The 13,082-nt window shown below is 39.8% G+C and overlaps 1 protein-coding gene across 2 annotated transcripts in view; it reads left to right on the top strand.

The window, feature by feature from the left end:
* TGFBR3 (transforming growth factor beta receptor 3) overlaps positions 1–13,082 on the top strand; it is a 113,741-nt gene that overhangs the window by 33,280 nt on the left and 67,379 nt on the right. For both annotated transcript variants that reach the window (XM_030279168.4, XM_072932496.1), the window contains exon 3: positions 10,596–10,780. In XM_030279168.4, the coding sequence (XP_030135028.4) occupies positions 10,596–10,780 (185 nt within the window). The remainder of the gene's footprint in view (positions 1–10,595; positions 10,781–13,082) is intronic.

Raw genomic sequence — 13,082 nt, 5'->3', positions numbered from 1 at the left:
GTGGGGACTGTGGAACAGTACAGTAGTTTTTGACTTTTTTTCTTTATTGATTTTTTTAAAGTATTTATTTTTTTTTGTATTCTTCAAGACAAGACTGAAGCCTTTAAATATTCTGTGGAGGGAAGTTTTGTCCTGCTTGGGCACTTTATAAGGATCAGTTTTCAAGGTTTGTTCAGCGAGACATTTAGTGATAATGAATTTATCCTTAAAGGGTCAGTTACAGGAATTCAGCCTTCGATTGAACTTCTAATCTTGTTATTTTTGATTAGGAAAAAGCTAGTATGCTGTCAGTTATGGAGTCATCTTCCCCCAAGTTTTTCTCCTTTTCTTTGGCTTTTGCTGCTTCTGAGATCCCCACTGCATTTGATGGGGCTGAAGAAAGCGTTTGCCAACTGCTGCAGCTGAAAGCTTGAGTAACAAAGCCACATTTCTTTATTTTACAAAGGGTCCTGTGCACTGATGAGGATTTTCAATCCCTTTGCATCTGAGGAGCTGGGAAAAGCAGCCCCAGCATGCCCTGGTCTGGCTGGCAGCGTGCAGATCACGTGTTTCAGTGTCTCATTCCAGCACGTGTCCAGCAGCGGTGTTTATCAGATCTTCTGACACACAGCACTGAGCAGATGTTCCCTTTTTTAGTATGGAGTGATGCTTCTGACGTGCAAACTGAGATTAGGAAAGGGAAGGCTTATAGAGATTCATGCTTGAGTGAAGCACCTATATGTCAGTTTCTGACAGGCAGAACTAAGGGGAGGGAAAACCAAACCCCAGACCAAAAAGTCTTCCATAGCTGCTGTTCACTAAGTGTTTGGTGTTGCAAGCAGAATCCACAAGCTTCAGTACTGGCCAAGGATTAGAGACACTGACTGCTAGCCTGTTCTTCTGATGGGCCAGTCACAAGTGCAAGGCTCCCGTGCTGCCCTGGGCCTAGTGACAAAGTTAAAGCAGAAGATGATTGCAGGAAGTTGCTGTTGAGCTGACAGCTGTACCATCTGGTATGCTGCATTTCTGTGGCTGTCAAAAGATATTTTTGAAAGGAAATCACTTCTCTCTTAACTCTCCAGATGTGCATGCATCCATATGCACCAGCATTCAGAATTCATTGTTTGCTCTCTGAAGACTAAAATGTGACTTGCTGATAATTGAATTGACAGATAAAAGCAAGACATCTTATTGAAAGAAGAACCCTGTGTATGCAGGTGTAGTGAATGCCAAGTGTTGATGAAGCTTAGGGGACTAGGTAGGAATGGTTAAATGGAATAATAGGGGTTTAATTGGAAAGAAAACCAACTACCAAGAAGGAAAGGAGCTCAATAGTGATGGTAAAAAAAAGAACAGAACAAACAGAACTCCTGTAAGTTCTGTGTGTCTGTGTGAAGAAAAGGAAGAAGCTTGGGCCAGATAAAAGAAATGAAAACTTCGGCTATACTTTTACTTTGAAGCTTGGATAACCTATCAAAAATAATATTAATGTTATGAATGAAAGGAAAATCTGTTTGTGGTTTGTAGAATTGTGTGATACTGTAATTGTTTAGGAATGCTTGTGAAGTGTCTAATAGATTCAGTAAAAGCAATTGGAAAATTTTCTTAATTGTAAGAGTAGCTATCAGCTCTGTGGTTGGGATGCCCCCTGAACCAGTAAACAAGACACTTCTAAATCTCTCCTAATCTCACTGAAGTTGCTCTCATTAGTCACCAGATAAGATAAACTCTTCATTGCATAGTAATGCCCCTTGGACATGGTGTATTTTTGAGCAAAAGATGGCTATATATATAGTTCCAAATGAAAGCCAGTAAGGATCAAGTATGTGACAGCTACTTGCAATTCTGAAAATTTGCCATATTTTTAATCATTATGATTAAGAAAGGATGAAAAAAAAAAAAAAGGCAGATGAATCAACAAAATCCCCCTATGCCAAGAATCTTACCTCTGCCCCCCCCCCCCGTATAGTGTATGCATTTTATGGTCTTATTGTATATTTTGGTACCTCCATCTATACTATTGATACTGCCTGAGATAGGAATCCAACACTTCTATTGGTTTGAAAATCATTAGAACTAGTATCAGCACTTTCAAGAATACCCATGAGTATGCAAAGAACTGAAGTATATATTTGCAATTTAAATAGGTAACATTTTGCTGCGAGAGACTCAGAAGACTTGCTTCCTTAGATAAGCACAGGTTGTTGAAGTTTACATGTGTGTTTTTGTGCATGCTCTTTGATGGATTCTTGTATGGCTGATTATGAAAGTAAGTATGGCTCTCTCTCTTTGTCTCCTGAAACTGATTTTATGAAATCTGTGATTTCCTTCTCTGTCATCTTTAATTTACTCAATTTTAGGCATACAGTAAAAGTGGTTGTGTGAGTAGGTAGGGTGGTTTGATGAGATCCAATACTGATTTACTGAAAATAAAATGGTTTTGAAATCTGGTTTAGAGTTTTTTGCTCTAACCAGGCATTAAATTTTTATACAGTTTTTTTCCCCTTTTGGCCCCAATACAGAGCTCTCATGTAAACCAAGCAGAATGCTTCCTGTTGTTTTCTGATAAAAAGTGCACTTCCATTCATTGTTTCCATGCAGTTTCCTATCTTTCTGTGGTAAAGAGGGGTAAATCTGAGACAATTTATAGGCTACCTCTAGGGAAAATAGACTATTATAACATGAAGTTTGAATGTTTTTGGGAATAACGAACAAGGAATGTTAGAAATAGTTTGTGTCTGTTCATTTATTCCTCTTTGCACAATCTCTTTGCTTCATCCATTAACAGTGATGAAAATTGAATGCTAAATTTGCTTCTTCTGTTGAGGCACAATGTTTCTTTGCACTTTTAGGTATTGCTTGTTTTCTGAAATAATTTTTGTATCTTTTACAGTCTTGTTAAAAGTTTGTGATTTGAGTCAGGCATTTCTGAAAAACAGCCATGCCTGAAGGGCAGGGAAGCCCTCAGTCTAACATTGACAGCTGTTTAAAAAAGAATGGATGCTTCATGGGATGGAAGATTGGTGCAAGACAATAATCTGCATTTGATTTTTAGACTAATTGCTTGAAACTTGGGGGTTTTTTCTACTACTTGAGGATAACAAAGGGAAAAAGTCAACAATCGTTTTTGAAACATTAATGGACCATTTTATTTTCATGGAAACCAGACATTGTGCTTTCTGGATGTTTAAATGAAAATTAATGCATGCATGCTGTTCTGTTTATGAGTATTAAAAAGATACTCTTATGTTAGTCGAAATGTTTTCCAAATATTGGCTTGGGAGAAGGAATGGGAAGAGGCAGTAAGAGCATATGTGGATGAGTTTGCACATTCAGGCATGGAAAAATACTAGGAAGAGTTCCTGTAAGCAGTGTTTTGCTGCAAACCTCAAGAGAAGGTAGGGCTCTGACAGTACTTCTGGTCAGAATGAAGTACAGCAGAGGTTACATGAAATGTAGCTCTGTGGTAGAGTACATCTGCCTTTGAAAGACTTCTTTGTTTTCCAGGTGCAGATGTTTGTTTTCTAAGATTATGCCTCATGGGTAGCAATGTCTTGAGACTGTGCTCAGCGGATGTTAAACCAAACAGGTTTTTGATTCATTGCCTTTTCTGTGTAGTTAGCTTAATATGTGTATAAACAAGACACCTAGAGTTTCTTTTGTTAAACAAGATGCTTAACTGATTGACATTGCCTATCTTTGCCTTGCTTGCTTAGGTATTGAAATAGAGTTTTGCTGTATAACAAAAGATCAATGTAAGCTTATTTTTCAAAAAGTGAAAGAAGAAATTTCTGATTTAAAAATATAATTTGAATTTTTTTCTACATGGAAAAAACTGTGAGGTCCATGCAGGTAACATTTGAAATTAGATCATCTCTGCTAAACAAAGATAAACATTGTGCTTTTACCAGTGGCTGGGAGCCATGGAAGTGGATGTTTTGCAACACATCCACCAGAGAGGCATAAAAAATTATTTTGCTTAAAAGGAGAAGCCAGCATCAGGAGTTTGTACCAAGCATAACAGCAACCTAAAAAGGTATGGGACATGTCATCTGAATGAATCTTAGTTGGCTGGCAGATGATGCTAGATAGACTTTACTATGTATAACAGAAATGTCTAGAGAAACTGCAGAAAATAGAGGATCAAAAGACATGGGAGATTAAGTGTAATCTAATGTGTTGAAATGTCTGAATACTTTGGTCCATACATGGAATAAGTCTGGGCAGAGTTGATAATAGTGGAATAGGAATTAATTGGGGGATAATGGTTGGGGATAGACAGCACGTGGAGCAAGGGTCTAATTGCACATAGCATTAGCACCAGATGTCAGTGTAAAGGTGAAGAATGTAGGTTAATGCATAGTTCCAGAGAATTTTTTTTTATTGCTTGAAGAAAGAGGAAGGTTGCAGGGATGGTGTCGTGGGGTTGCTTGATACACTGGAATAGGAAACCTCTGCTGAGTTTCTGCAAAAGCACATGTTTTTAGTTAGTACAACTTGTATGTTTTAACTCCTTCTACAACCAAATCTTGCCACCTGTACTGGATATTTTTTCAGGATATATTTTTTCTCAGTAGAGGTTTTGTAGCTCATTGAATTCAAATAGATACCTGTGGAGTCTGGTATCTTGGGTGTTTTGGTTGGTTGGATTTGTTTGTTTTTTCAAAATAGCCAAAATTAGTCCATGTTAGTGAATCTTGTCCCTGCAATTTTAAACCTCTTGCCCTTCCCCCAGTGCGATTCAGTCAAAAGTACCTCCACCGTGAAAAATATGCACTAGATGTGGCAGTAAAAGAACTCCTTGAAAATTAAGAATCTGAAGGGAAATGTGTAGATTTATACAAATATAAAATGCTTTAGAGTCATCTTCTTTAGTCTTTTTCCTGGCCAGTATGAATGTCTGATATTCTGTCCCCTGCATCTTTCTTATGGTGGTCACACTTAGGAAAAATCATGTAATACAGGAGTAGTCTTGGACAGCCCAGCTCCTTGTGGTTGCTGATCATCGTGGAGATGCTTCTCCTGTTTGTGAGCAGAAGCACTGAGGTTTCCTCTAAGCTGTTGTCTCTCAACACAAAGCCGTGTAATATTTCCTACCACCTGATCTTGTCTTTTTCATCTCTCAAGGCTGCTTGCCAGAATGAACTGATCCTGAGCATTGATGTCTTGTTCAACTGCTTCCTTACCAGAGTGAAACTGGTTTTTTGTTATCTTTAATAAAAGCTGTTCTTCATATAAATATGGTTGTCCATTATCCTCTACATTCAAATTACTAGGAATCTGGCTTTCCAGGTGCTCTTCTGTGAAGGGGTGTGCAGGAATGAATTTAGTAATTACTGTTAGAGAGCCACCCGTACCGAATAAGTAGTAGTGACTAACATTTTCTCTGGTAGTGATAGTTGTCACTTCCCTCTGTAAATTCCTATTTGCCTCAAATCCTGTGTATGTTTTTTGGCATAAATGCTTCCCGAAGTAAAAAAAACCTTTTTGAGAAGGAGGTTGTGTAGGTGGTAACAGTTGCTCCATGTAGAACAGTGGCCCTTTGCCCATGCGCTTTTAACTTTAGAAATGAGTGGCAAATATCAAGGGAAGAAGTTATTGCTCAGTGTTGCTCAAGTGCTCTGTGAAGCTTTTTAGTTCAAGATTCAAATTATTTCCCCTCTCTGTTGTCATTCAAAAGTAGGTATGTTTCAGCCATCGTTGTCACTAAGATATTTAAGAGAATACCCTTAAAATTAACATTCTCTAAAAGAACTTTTGTGAAAGTCTGTCATTTGGGCACACTGAAATTTCTGCTTTAGTTAGCCTCCTCCACATATTAATGTGCCTTTCAGCATAAGGTGATGAATTCTAGCAGGATCTGCAGTAATTTATATTACTTCCTACCTGACAGCACAGAGATATCTTGTGTTCCTCAAGTATGGATTCTTTTTTTTTTTTCATATATATAATGACTAGATTATCATCATTCTCTCATTCAAAATCAATTACAATAAAGCTGTCCTTCTTCTGAGGAGTGTTCTGTCCCGTTGGTGTGGCTTGTACCCTCTGCTATGGCATATGGGAGCCACGCTAATGTGCTGTGGAGCCCCCAGCACAGATTCACACAACTTGCAGGAGCCTCTTGCACTTTTCAGCTGACAACACTGCAGAAATCACCATGAAAATACAACAGAAACTACATTACCCTTTACTATTTGAATAAAATTAATCACAGTTATGAGTTGGTCTTCGGTTGTTGTGTTATCCCCCTTAGTCTTACTCCCCTTTCTGCTACCTTCTTACAGCAGAACACATGTTACTCATTAGTAACATGGATGATACGGGAAACAAGAATGTTGAAGTTGTATTGAATATGTTCCAGATGGACACAGCTACACAGTATCAAGGTTGGGTCTGCACTGATTTCCTTTAAAATAGTAATTGGAAGTGAAAAATAATTCATTACTTAACAATTCTCTAGAATTCTGAATTCAGTAACATTTGCAATAAACATTATCTTGTTTAAGAACCTAATAATTGGTTCTTGTAAATAAAACTGCCTAACCTGCCTTCCATCCTCTAAAGGCACTAAGCAACTAAAATTTGATTGGGGTAAGAGCCAGGACTTGCTAACAAGATTAAGTGGTTACATGCTCCAAAGTTAAACAAAACCTGAGGATGGCTGTGTGTGCATAGAGAAGGTGCTAAAGGCTTGTGACCACACTAGGATGGATAAACTGGAAGATATCTTTGACCCTTTAAGTACTTTGATGGGAATGTAGATGCTGGAAAATATATGTACATACTTAGAGATGATAAGGCAATCTTGATGTCTTAATTGGACATTGATAATGAATTTTGGCAGGATGTTGGTGTCACTGATGCAGGTGAGGTTGGCAGGAACAGGGTGTGAGGCTGGAGTGGGAAACTGGCAAGGCCTCATCCTGGGGTTTGTGGGGGGCAGAGTGACAGTAAAGCCCAGGTAGATGAGGCTGTTGTTTCCTATCGGCTTTTCAAGTAGGTGGTGTGGAGGTGATAAATCAGATAAATAAGTCCTCCCTAGGATACTACTTTTCAGGGTGGTAAACATGCATTTATGTAGGATTTAAACTACATAGAGGAAGTAGCTGGCTTTCTAGTCAGAGACAAGTGTCAGTAAAGAAGGAATATGAAGGATCTGTGAGGGAGCCAAAAGTTGCTTATTTGGGTAGAGGAGAGCTCTTGCTGCTCCCACTGGAGTGACAGTGCCTTGTTGTAGTATCCACCTTTGAGTGGGGTAGATCTGCAGGTGCAATAGGAAGGGCTGGAGAGAAATGCAGTTTATGAATGTTGTGAAAATAGCTCCAGCATTGCTGTGGTGCATGCAGTGTAAGAATAGACTAAAGTACAGCATAAGTGCAGAGGAGGTGGCAGAAGGACCTACTTTGTGCCATTTACAGGCTGAGCATGCAGTGGACTTTGTGATCTAGAAATAATTTTTCCTTTCACTTGCTGCTACCTCCAGGCATGCCAGTGTACATGGGCATGGCACTACACCCAGGTTAGTGGTTGGGCAGATATGCCACTAGCAGCACACAAGGATTGTGGTTTGGTATTGCCAGTGTAAGAGAAACAGTGATTGTGAGAGTCTTGAGTTGCTGGGAAGGGCAGTATGGGCCCAGGACATGCCTACTCGGGCACCTGTGTGAAACTTAGCAAAAATTAAACAGCTGGGGCAATCTTTCACTTATTTACCCCCCCACAGCATGCCACAGCACATGTGGTCTGATTGCAGTGGAGCATCCTCCAGGTACTCCAGTTGTTGGTGCAGATTTCCAGGGCTTATATCGCTTTCTCTTACAAGGCTGGTCTGAAAGCAGTTCTATCAAATGCAGTAATTCCCCCAAAACATTGGTTTCTTGGACTGAATGGCTTGGAGCAGCTTTGTGCACCTCTTCCCTGCAGACAGATATGACAGAGGGGACATGCCCCAGGCTGCCAAGGTGTGCAGGCAGATGCTGTGCAGCTGCACTGCTGGAAGAGTGGACCTACAACAATAAGCCCTGCTCCGGACTGGCTCAGCATGTGGGCTCGCTGCCAGCGAGGTGACAGCATTTCTGCTGGAGATCTGGCCCCTGTTCAGCCAGGGTGGAGTGTAGGCAGAGCAGGCATGCCTCATTCTGCCTGTCCCTGTGCAGATAAGCTCAGCTGCACACAGTTATCCAGGATGTGAACTTCTGCTCCCTCCGGGACTGTTTCCATCTTGCACGTTGAGCAGAATAGAGGGATTTCTTGATGTACATTTGAGGTGCCAGCAAAGGAGGCAGTTACAGCCTGAACGAAACAGTCACAATCACCTTCCTCTTGTAGGATGTGAGTGGAAAATCCAGATGTCTTCTACTCTAATGTTTTAAATTTGTTCAGAGTAAACACCAGATGAAGGCTGGAGGGGAGGATTGGTATATGTCCTGCATGGGAATAGGTGTTCACAAGGAAATCACAAGGGAGCTATTTGCTTTTTCTCCTGAACCTTTGCTAAGTAAAGTGAACATTTTTGTCAGCAACTCCATTTCTGGTTTTGTTCAGTCTTGTGCCTTGTTCTTTGTGGGTGAGTGTGTGTTATGATTGAAACATCTTAACCATCAGTTCCATTCTGGCTGACAAGAAACAATTCAATGAACAAGTGCTCCTTTCCTTCCCAGCCCAAGAAATGCTTGTGGAGTTTAGAGAAGTGTTTTGTGCAGGTTGTGTAACATTGTGTGCTGTAGGACTTACACATCAGTGGCTGGGCTAGTTTATCAGTAGGTTCTCTGATCTGCTCTTGTACATCAGGAAAATGAGACCTCTCTATTGGTTTTGTTATTGTTACAAATCCTAAATATTTCTTCAGCCATTACAAAGGGAAACTTTTTAATTAGTTTTTTTCTTAAACTGCTTATCATTGCTTGGATCAGTCACATTTTGTATGTGTATTCTTTGAAAGGAGTTAAATAAAAACCAGAAGACCTCAAGTCAGTGCTAGTTGGTCAGTGCTACTGCCAAGCTCCTCATTTAGGGAGAAGAAAGTTTGTTTATCTTCTGTACCCCAAGCACATGCATGAGTAATTTGTGCCTTGAGCATTGCCTTTACAAATATTCCTGCTCTGTGGGAGCTCATAGGATATGCACTATGCTCTGGTGGATTTCAGGAACGGCCTCTTTGTGGCCTGAGGCACTGCAGAAATCTCCCTGTGCTCAAGGGCTTTGCTTTTTCCAGATAGTCTGGTTTAAAACAGACTCCGACTTGTAAATAAATGGCCAACTGCAAACTGCATTTTGAAAGAATTGTGGTTTTAACCAGCAAAGTGTAGGTCAGTGCTAATTTAATTAAACGTAAGTGTTCACCAGTGTCAGATGATCTCTAGTGCTACAATAGCTGACTTAGACTTGACAAAACCAGACAGAGCCCTCCCATTTAATCAGTTGAGGATTTTCTTTATTTTGAACTTCCTTCAAAGGAAGCATTTTACTTCAATTGCAGGTGTGCACAATTTGGAAAAAAACTGTTTCTACCTTGTATTTCTCTTTTATGCCTGGCAGCCTCTGAATTGACTGATTCATGTGGGTCTAATTCTTATCTGAGTGGCTTTGGTACAAATTAGGGGTTAAATGAATTACATTCTCCTGTGACCTTCTGAATCAAAAACATACATGTATGTGTTACTGTCAGGGGTGGGCTTGAGCTGTTTGGAAAAAGCAGGGCTGCTTTTCATAAATATTTGTCTTGATTTAGTTTCCTGGGATATAGTTTAAATGTAAACTGCTCTGTATGCTTTGCGTTTGTGCTATCTTGCTCTATCACATCACACGGTCTCACGTGCTATATAAGAGTATGGCACTACATCATGCTGTGGTGATTATTTGAAAGGACGTACACTCTGTTTTGGACTAGATAACTGTTATCAGTGCAGATAATTGCTGTCAGACACAAAATAGACTCAGTAAACAAACATTTCATTTTATCAAGTGACAGATGCCTGCTGTTTTGTACAATGTATTTGAACGATATTCACTATAAATCAGCCCTGCTTCAAAAGTAACAAATCCAGCTCGCCCAAATCCTTCCTGACATAATTACCTTTCTGGCAGATATTAACTTTTCATTGTTATATGCACATGATTGCATTTACAGTGTTTGCAGGTAACAGTGTTTGAATAAACATCTAAGATACACCAATTCCCCTGACCGCTGTCACTGGAAGTGGTGGGGGTTTCTTTGGTTTTTTGGGAGGTTTTTTTGGGGTTGTTAGTTAGTTTTGTTGTTGTTTTTTGGTTGTTTTGTTTCTTTCTAGTTTTGTTTAATGGGTTTTTTTTTAGACTTTTTGTTTCCCTCTCTTTGTTTTCCTCCCTAGTAAAGAAAAGAATACCTTCAGTTTTGGAATTCATACTTGAAAATTTAGACTTTCAGAGAGAAATGAGCCAATCAGTTAGCATATTCAGGACAACTTAGATGTTTAATGGGAATGAGAATCTTAATTTTGTGGATAATGAACACAAAGCTTCTGCTTGTGTTCCTATGGATTTTCTGAACAAAAGGAAGATCATTATTTGAAAAGTATAAACAATGTATTGCTTTTTTTTCTCCCAGTGATATGTGTCTGTGTCTTTCTCTGCAGGTCCTGTGCCTCAGAGGGAATGTGTCTTATCACCTGTTAACAATTCGCACCCAGTCCATGCCTTGTTGGAAAGCTTTACAGTCTTATCTGGCTGTGCAAGCCGGGGCACGACGAGCCTGCCCCAAGAGGTGCACGTCCTCAATCTCAGAAACCCCAAGGAGGGTCTTGGCCATCATGAAAGAGAGGTAAAGGGCAAATTACTTTTTCTCCAGATCCCTGGTGATAAGTATGTCTGCAAATGGGATTATTCTATGTTAATTTACTGCATAAAGTTATTTCTGAATTGTCACCAAAGTACCACAAAGAACCATGTACAATTTGCATGGAAACTGTCCACCTACACTTTGCATGTCATATGAATAAGCAGCTTCCATGCCTAGCCACCCTCTTCATTATTTTTCATAACCACAAAATATACTTTAAAAAGGTAGGGGGTGGGCAAAGGAAATAAGAAACAGATTTCGATCTCCCACAGGCCTTTGCAGAATTGGCTCTCTTCAAAAGCAGATCGTTTACCTAAATGTGTTGTAAATTAACATGAATACCTTTGGATCCCTGCCATGACCACTATAAACAAATACTGAAGTTTAGATTCTTTAACCAGTGTAATACAGCCTCAGTGCTTCACTGAGGGGGACTGCTGTACAGAAAGCAAGTGTTGCTGACTATGGTAGTCCAATTACTTATTTATGTATGCTGCACTTGGAGGGACTGGCAAAAAGTTTAGCTGTTCTGAAAGCAACAGTAGAATAAAATTTTTGATGTCAAGTTGTGCCATATTGTTGTTTACTCTCAAAACACATCAAAACAGAGTGCCAAAGTGCAAAGAAACCATTGCATGCCATGACTGCTGAGCCTTTTAGTTAATATTCTTACAGTATTACACACACATCCTTAGTACTGTGTCCTGTGGGTACACAATTAGAGAATTTGTAAAGAGAGAACAAAGATGATGATCTAACAAGGAGAAACTTAGGAAAAGAGAATTTAAATTGGTACTGAAAGAACTTTCAAGTGGAGTCTTTCTCAGTGATTAAAATAAAGGCAGATTCTCTTGGTCAAGATCAGTCTTTCCAATGACTTCAGTATCAGCCTTGTTGGGTTTGTGGTGACTTCAGCTCAATGTGTATTGTATGCATCCATGAAACTTCAGCTGTTTTGTTCATTTTTAGTATATATGTGGTCTTAAATGTCTAGTTTATGATGAGAAAATGATTTACAGTTTTTTTTAGTAGATACCTCATTGGCTACCATTAATCAAAATTGTCAGATCATCTACTGTCATCAGATGAATAGAAAAATTACGCTTTTCTGGAGAGACTGTGAATGAGGAACAGATATTTTTATATTTTGAGGGGTGGTGGTATGGGGTTTGTTTTGGGTTTTGTGGTGGTTTTTTTGTTTGTTTGTTTGTTTTGTTTGTTTGTTTGATTTTTGTTTGTTTGGGGTTTTTTTGTGTTCTTTAAGCCTTTATTAGTATACCAAGAGGTAGGTTATCAACTCTCTGGACATGAAGACCAAATTATAGGGCTTTTTAGTTTTCTCTGGGATTTTTGGGTTGTTTGCTTGGGGTGAGGGGGTGGTTGGGGTTGGTCGGTTTGGGTTTTTTGAACATAGTTTCCAATAAGGACTAAATAGCTGTATGTGATTCTGCTGTAGATTTTTCAGTGCTTCTCTCATCTGTCAGGAAACTTTAAATCCATTGCTAAGTCATAAGCAAATTTGGTATGAGTACCTCCTGAGAGAGCAGGATGACTCAGGTGCTGAGTGCACATTTGCACAAGCCCAAATCCAGATTTCCCTCTGGGCCGCTGCAGGTGCCGCTGGCGCTGCTTGTGCGACGTGGAGCTTTGTGCGGCCGTGTGCGCACACAGCCTGAGCCAGTCCGTGTGCATGAGCACGCAGGCTGTGCCCCTGTGCCTGGTCAGCCTGACACAATGCTAGAATTAAATACTCGGCTCTGAGTAAAAATACTTGCTGTCCAGCAGAGAGAGGCTGCTTGTGCCTCGTCTAATGTGCTTATGTTAAGAAAGCAGTTTACCCAAGCTGTCTTGTCTGCGTGCTTTGGGGATATAGTGAAGTGTAGAGCACTGAATAGATCTCAGCATTTGAAACCCGTAGCCTGCTTCTGCCATTTCCTGAGCAATTTCCAGTCACAGTCCTTGGAGATGGCTGCTCTAAAAATGCTCAGGAAACTGGAGCAAGGTTTGCTGGCAACAGTGTTGAGCAAAAGAGTGTAAACAACTTGGAAAGATCAGATTTTACTTATAGGATCAGACTCGGAGAACAAAGCAGAGCAAATGTTATCTTTTCCATTATTGTTGAAACCAACTCCAAGTGGCCCTTTGTCTAAAAGTAGAATGTACCCATCACCTTAAGTTACATGCGCTTGATTTACCAGCTGAGGTATTTCCTGTTGCCTGCAAATGCTGATAGCAAAGGTAGAGATCTGTTTGTCATGTAGTATTTCCAGTAGACTCCAGAATA

The sequence above is a fragment of the Taeniopygia guttata genome, chromosome 8, assembly GCF_048771995.1.
Source record: "Taeniopygia guttata chromosome 8, bTaeGut7.mat, whole genome shotgun sequence".
NCBI lineage: Eukaryota > Metazoa > Chordata > Aves > Passeriformes > Estrildidae > Taeniopygia > Taeniopygia guttata.
The sequence above is the reverse complement of the archived record's forward strand: the minus strand, read 5'-3'. Positions and strand labels throughout refer to the sequence as shown.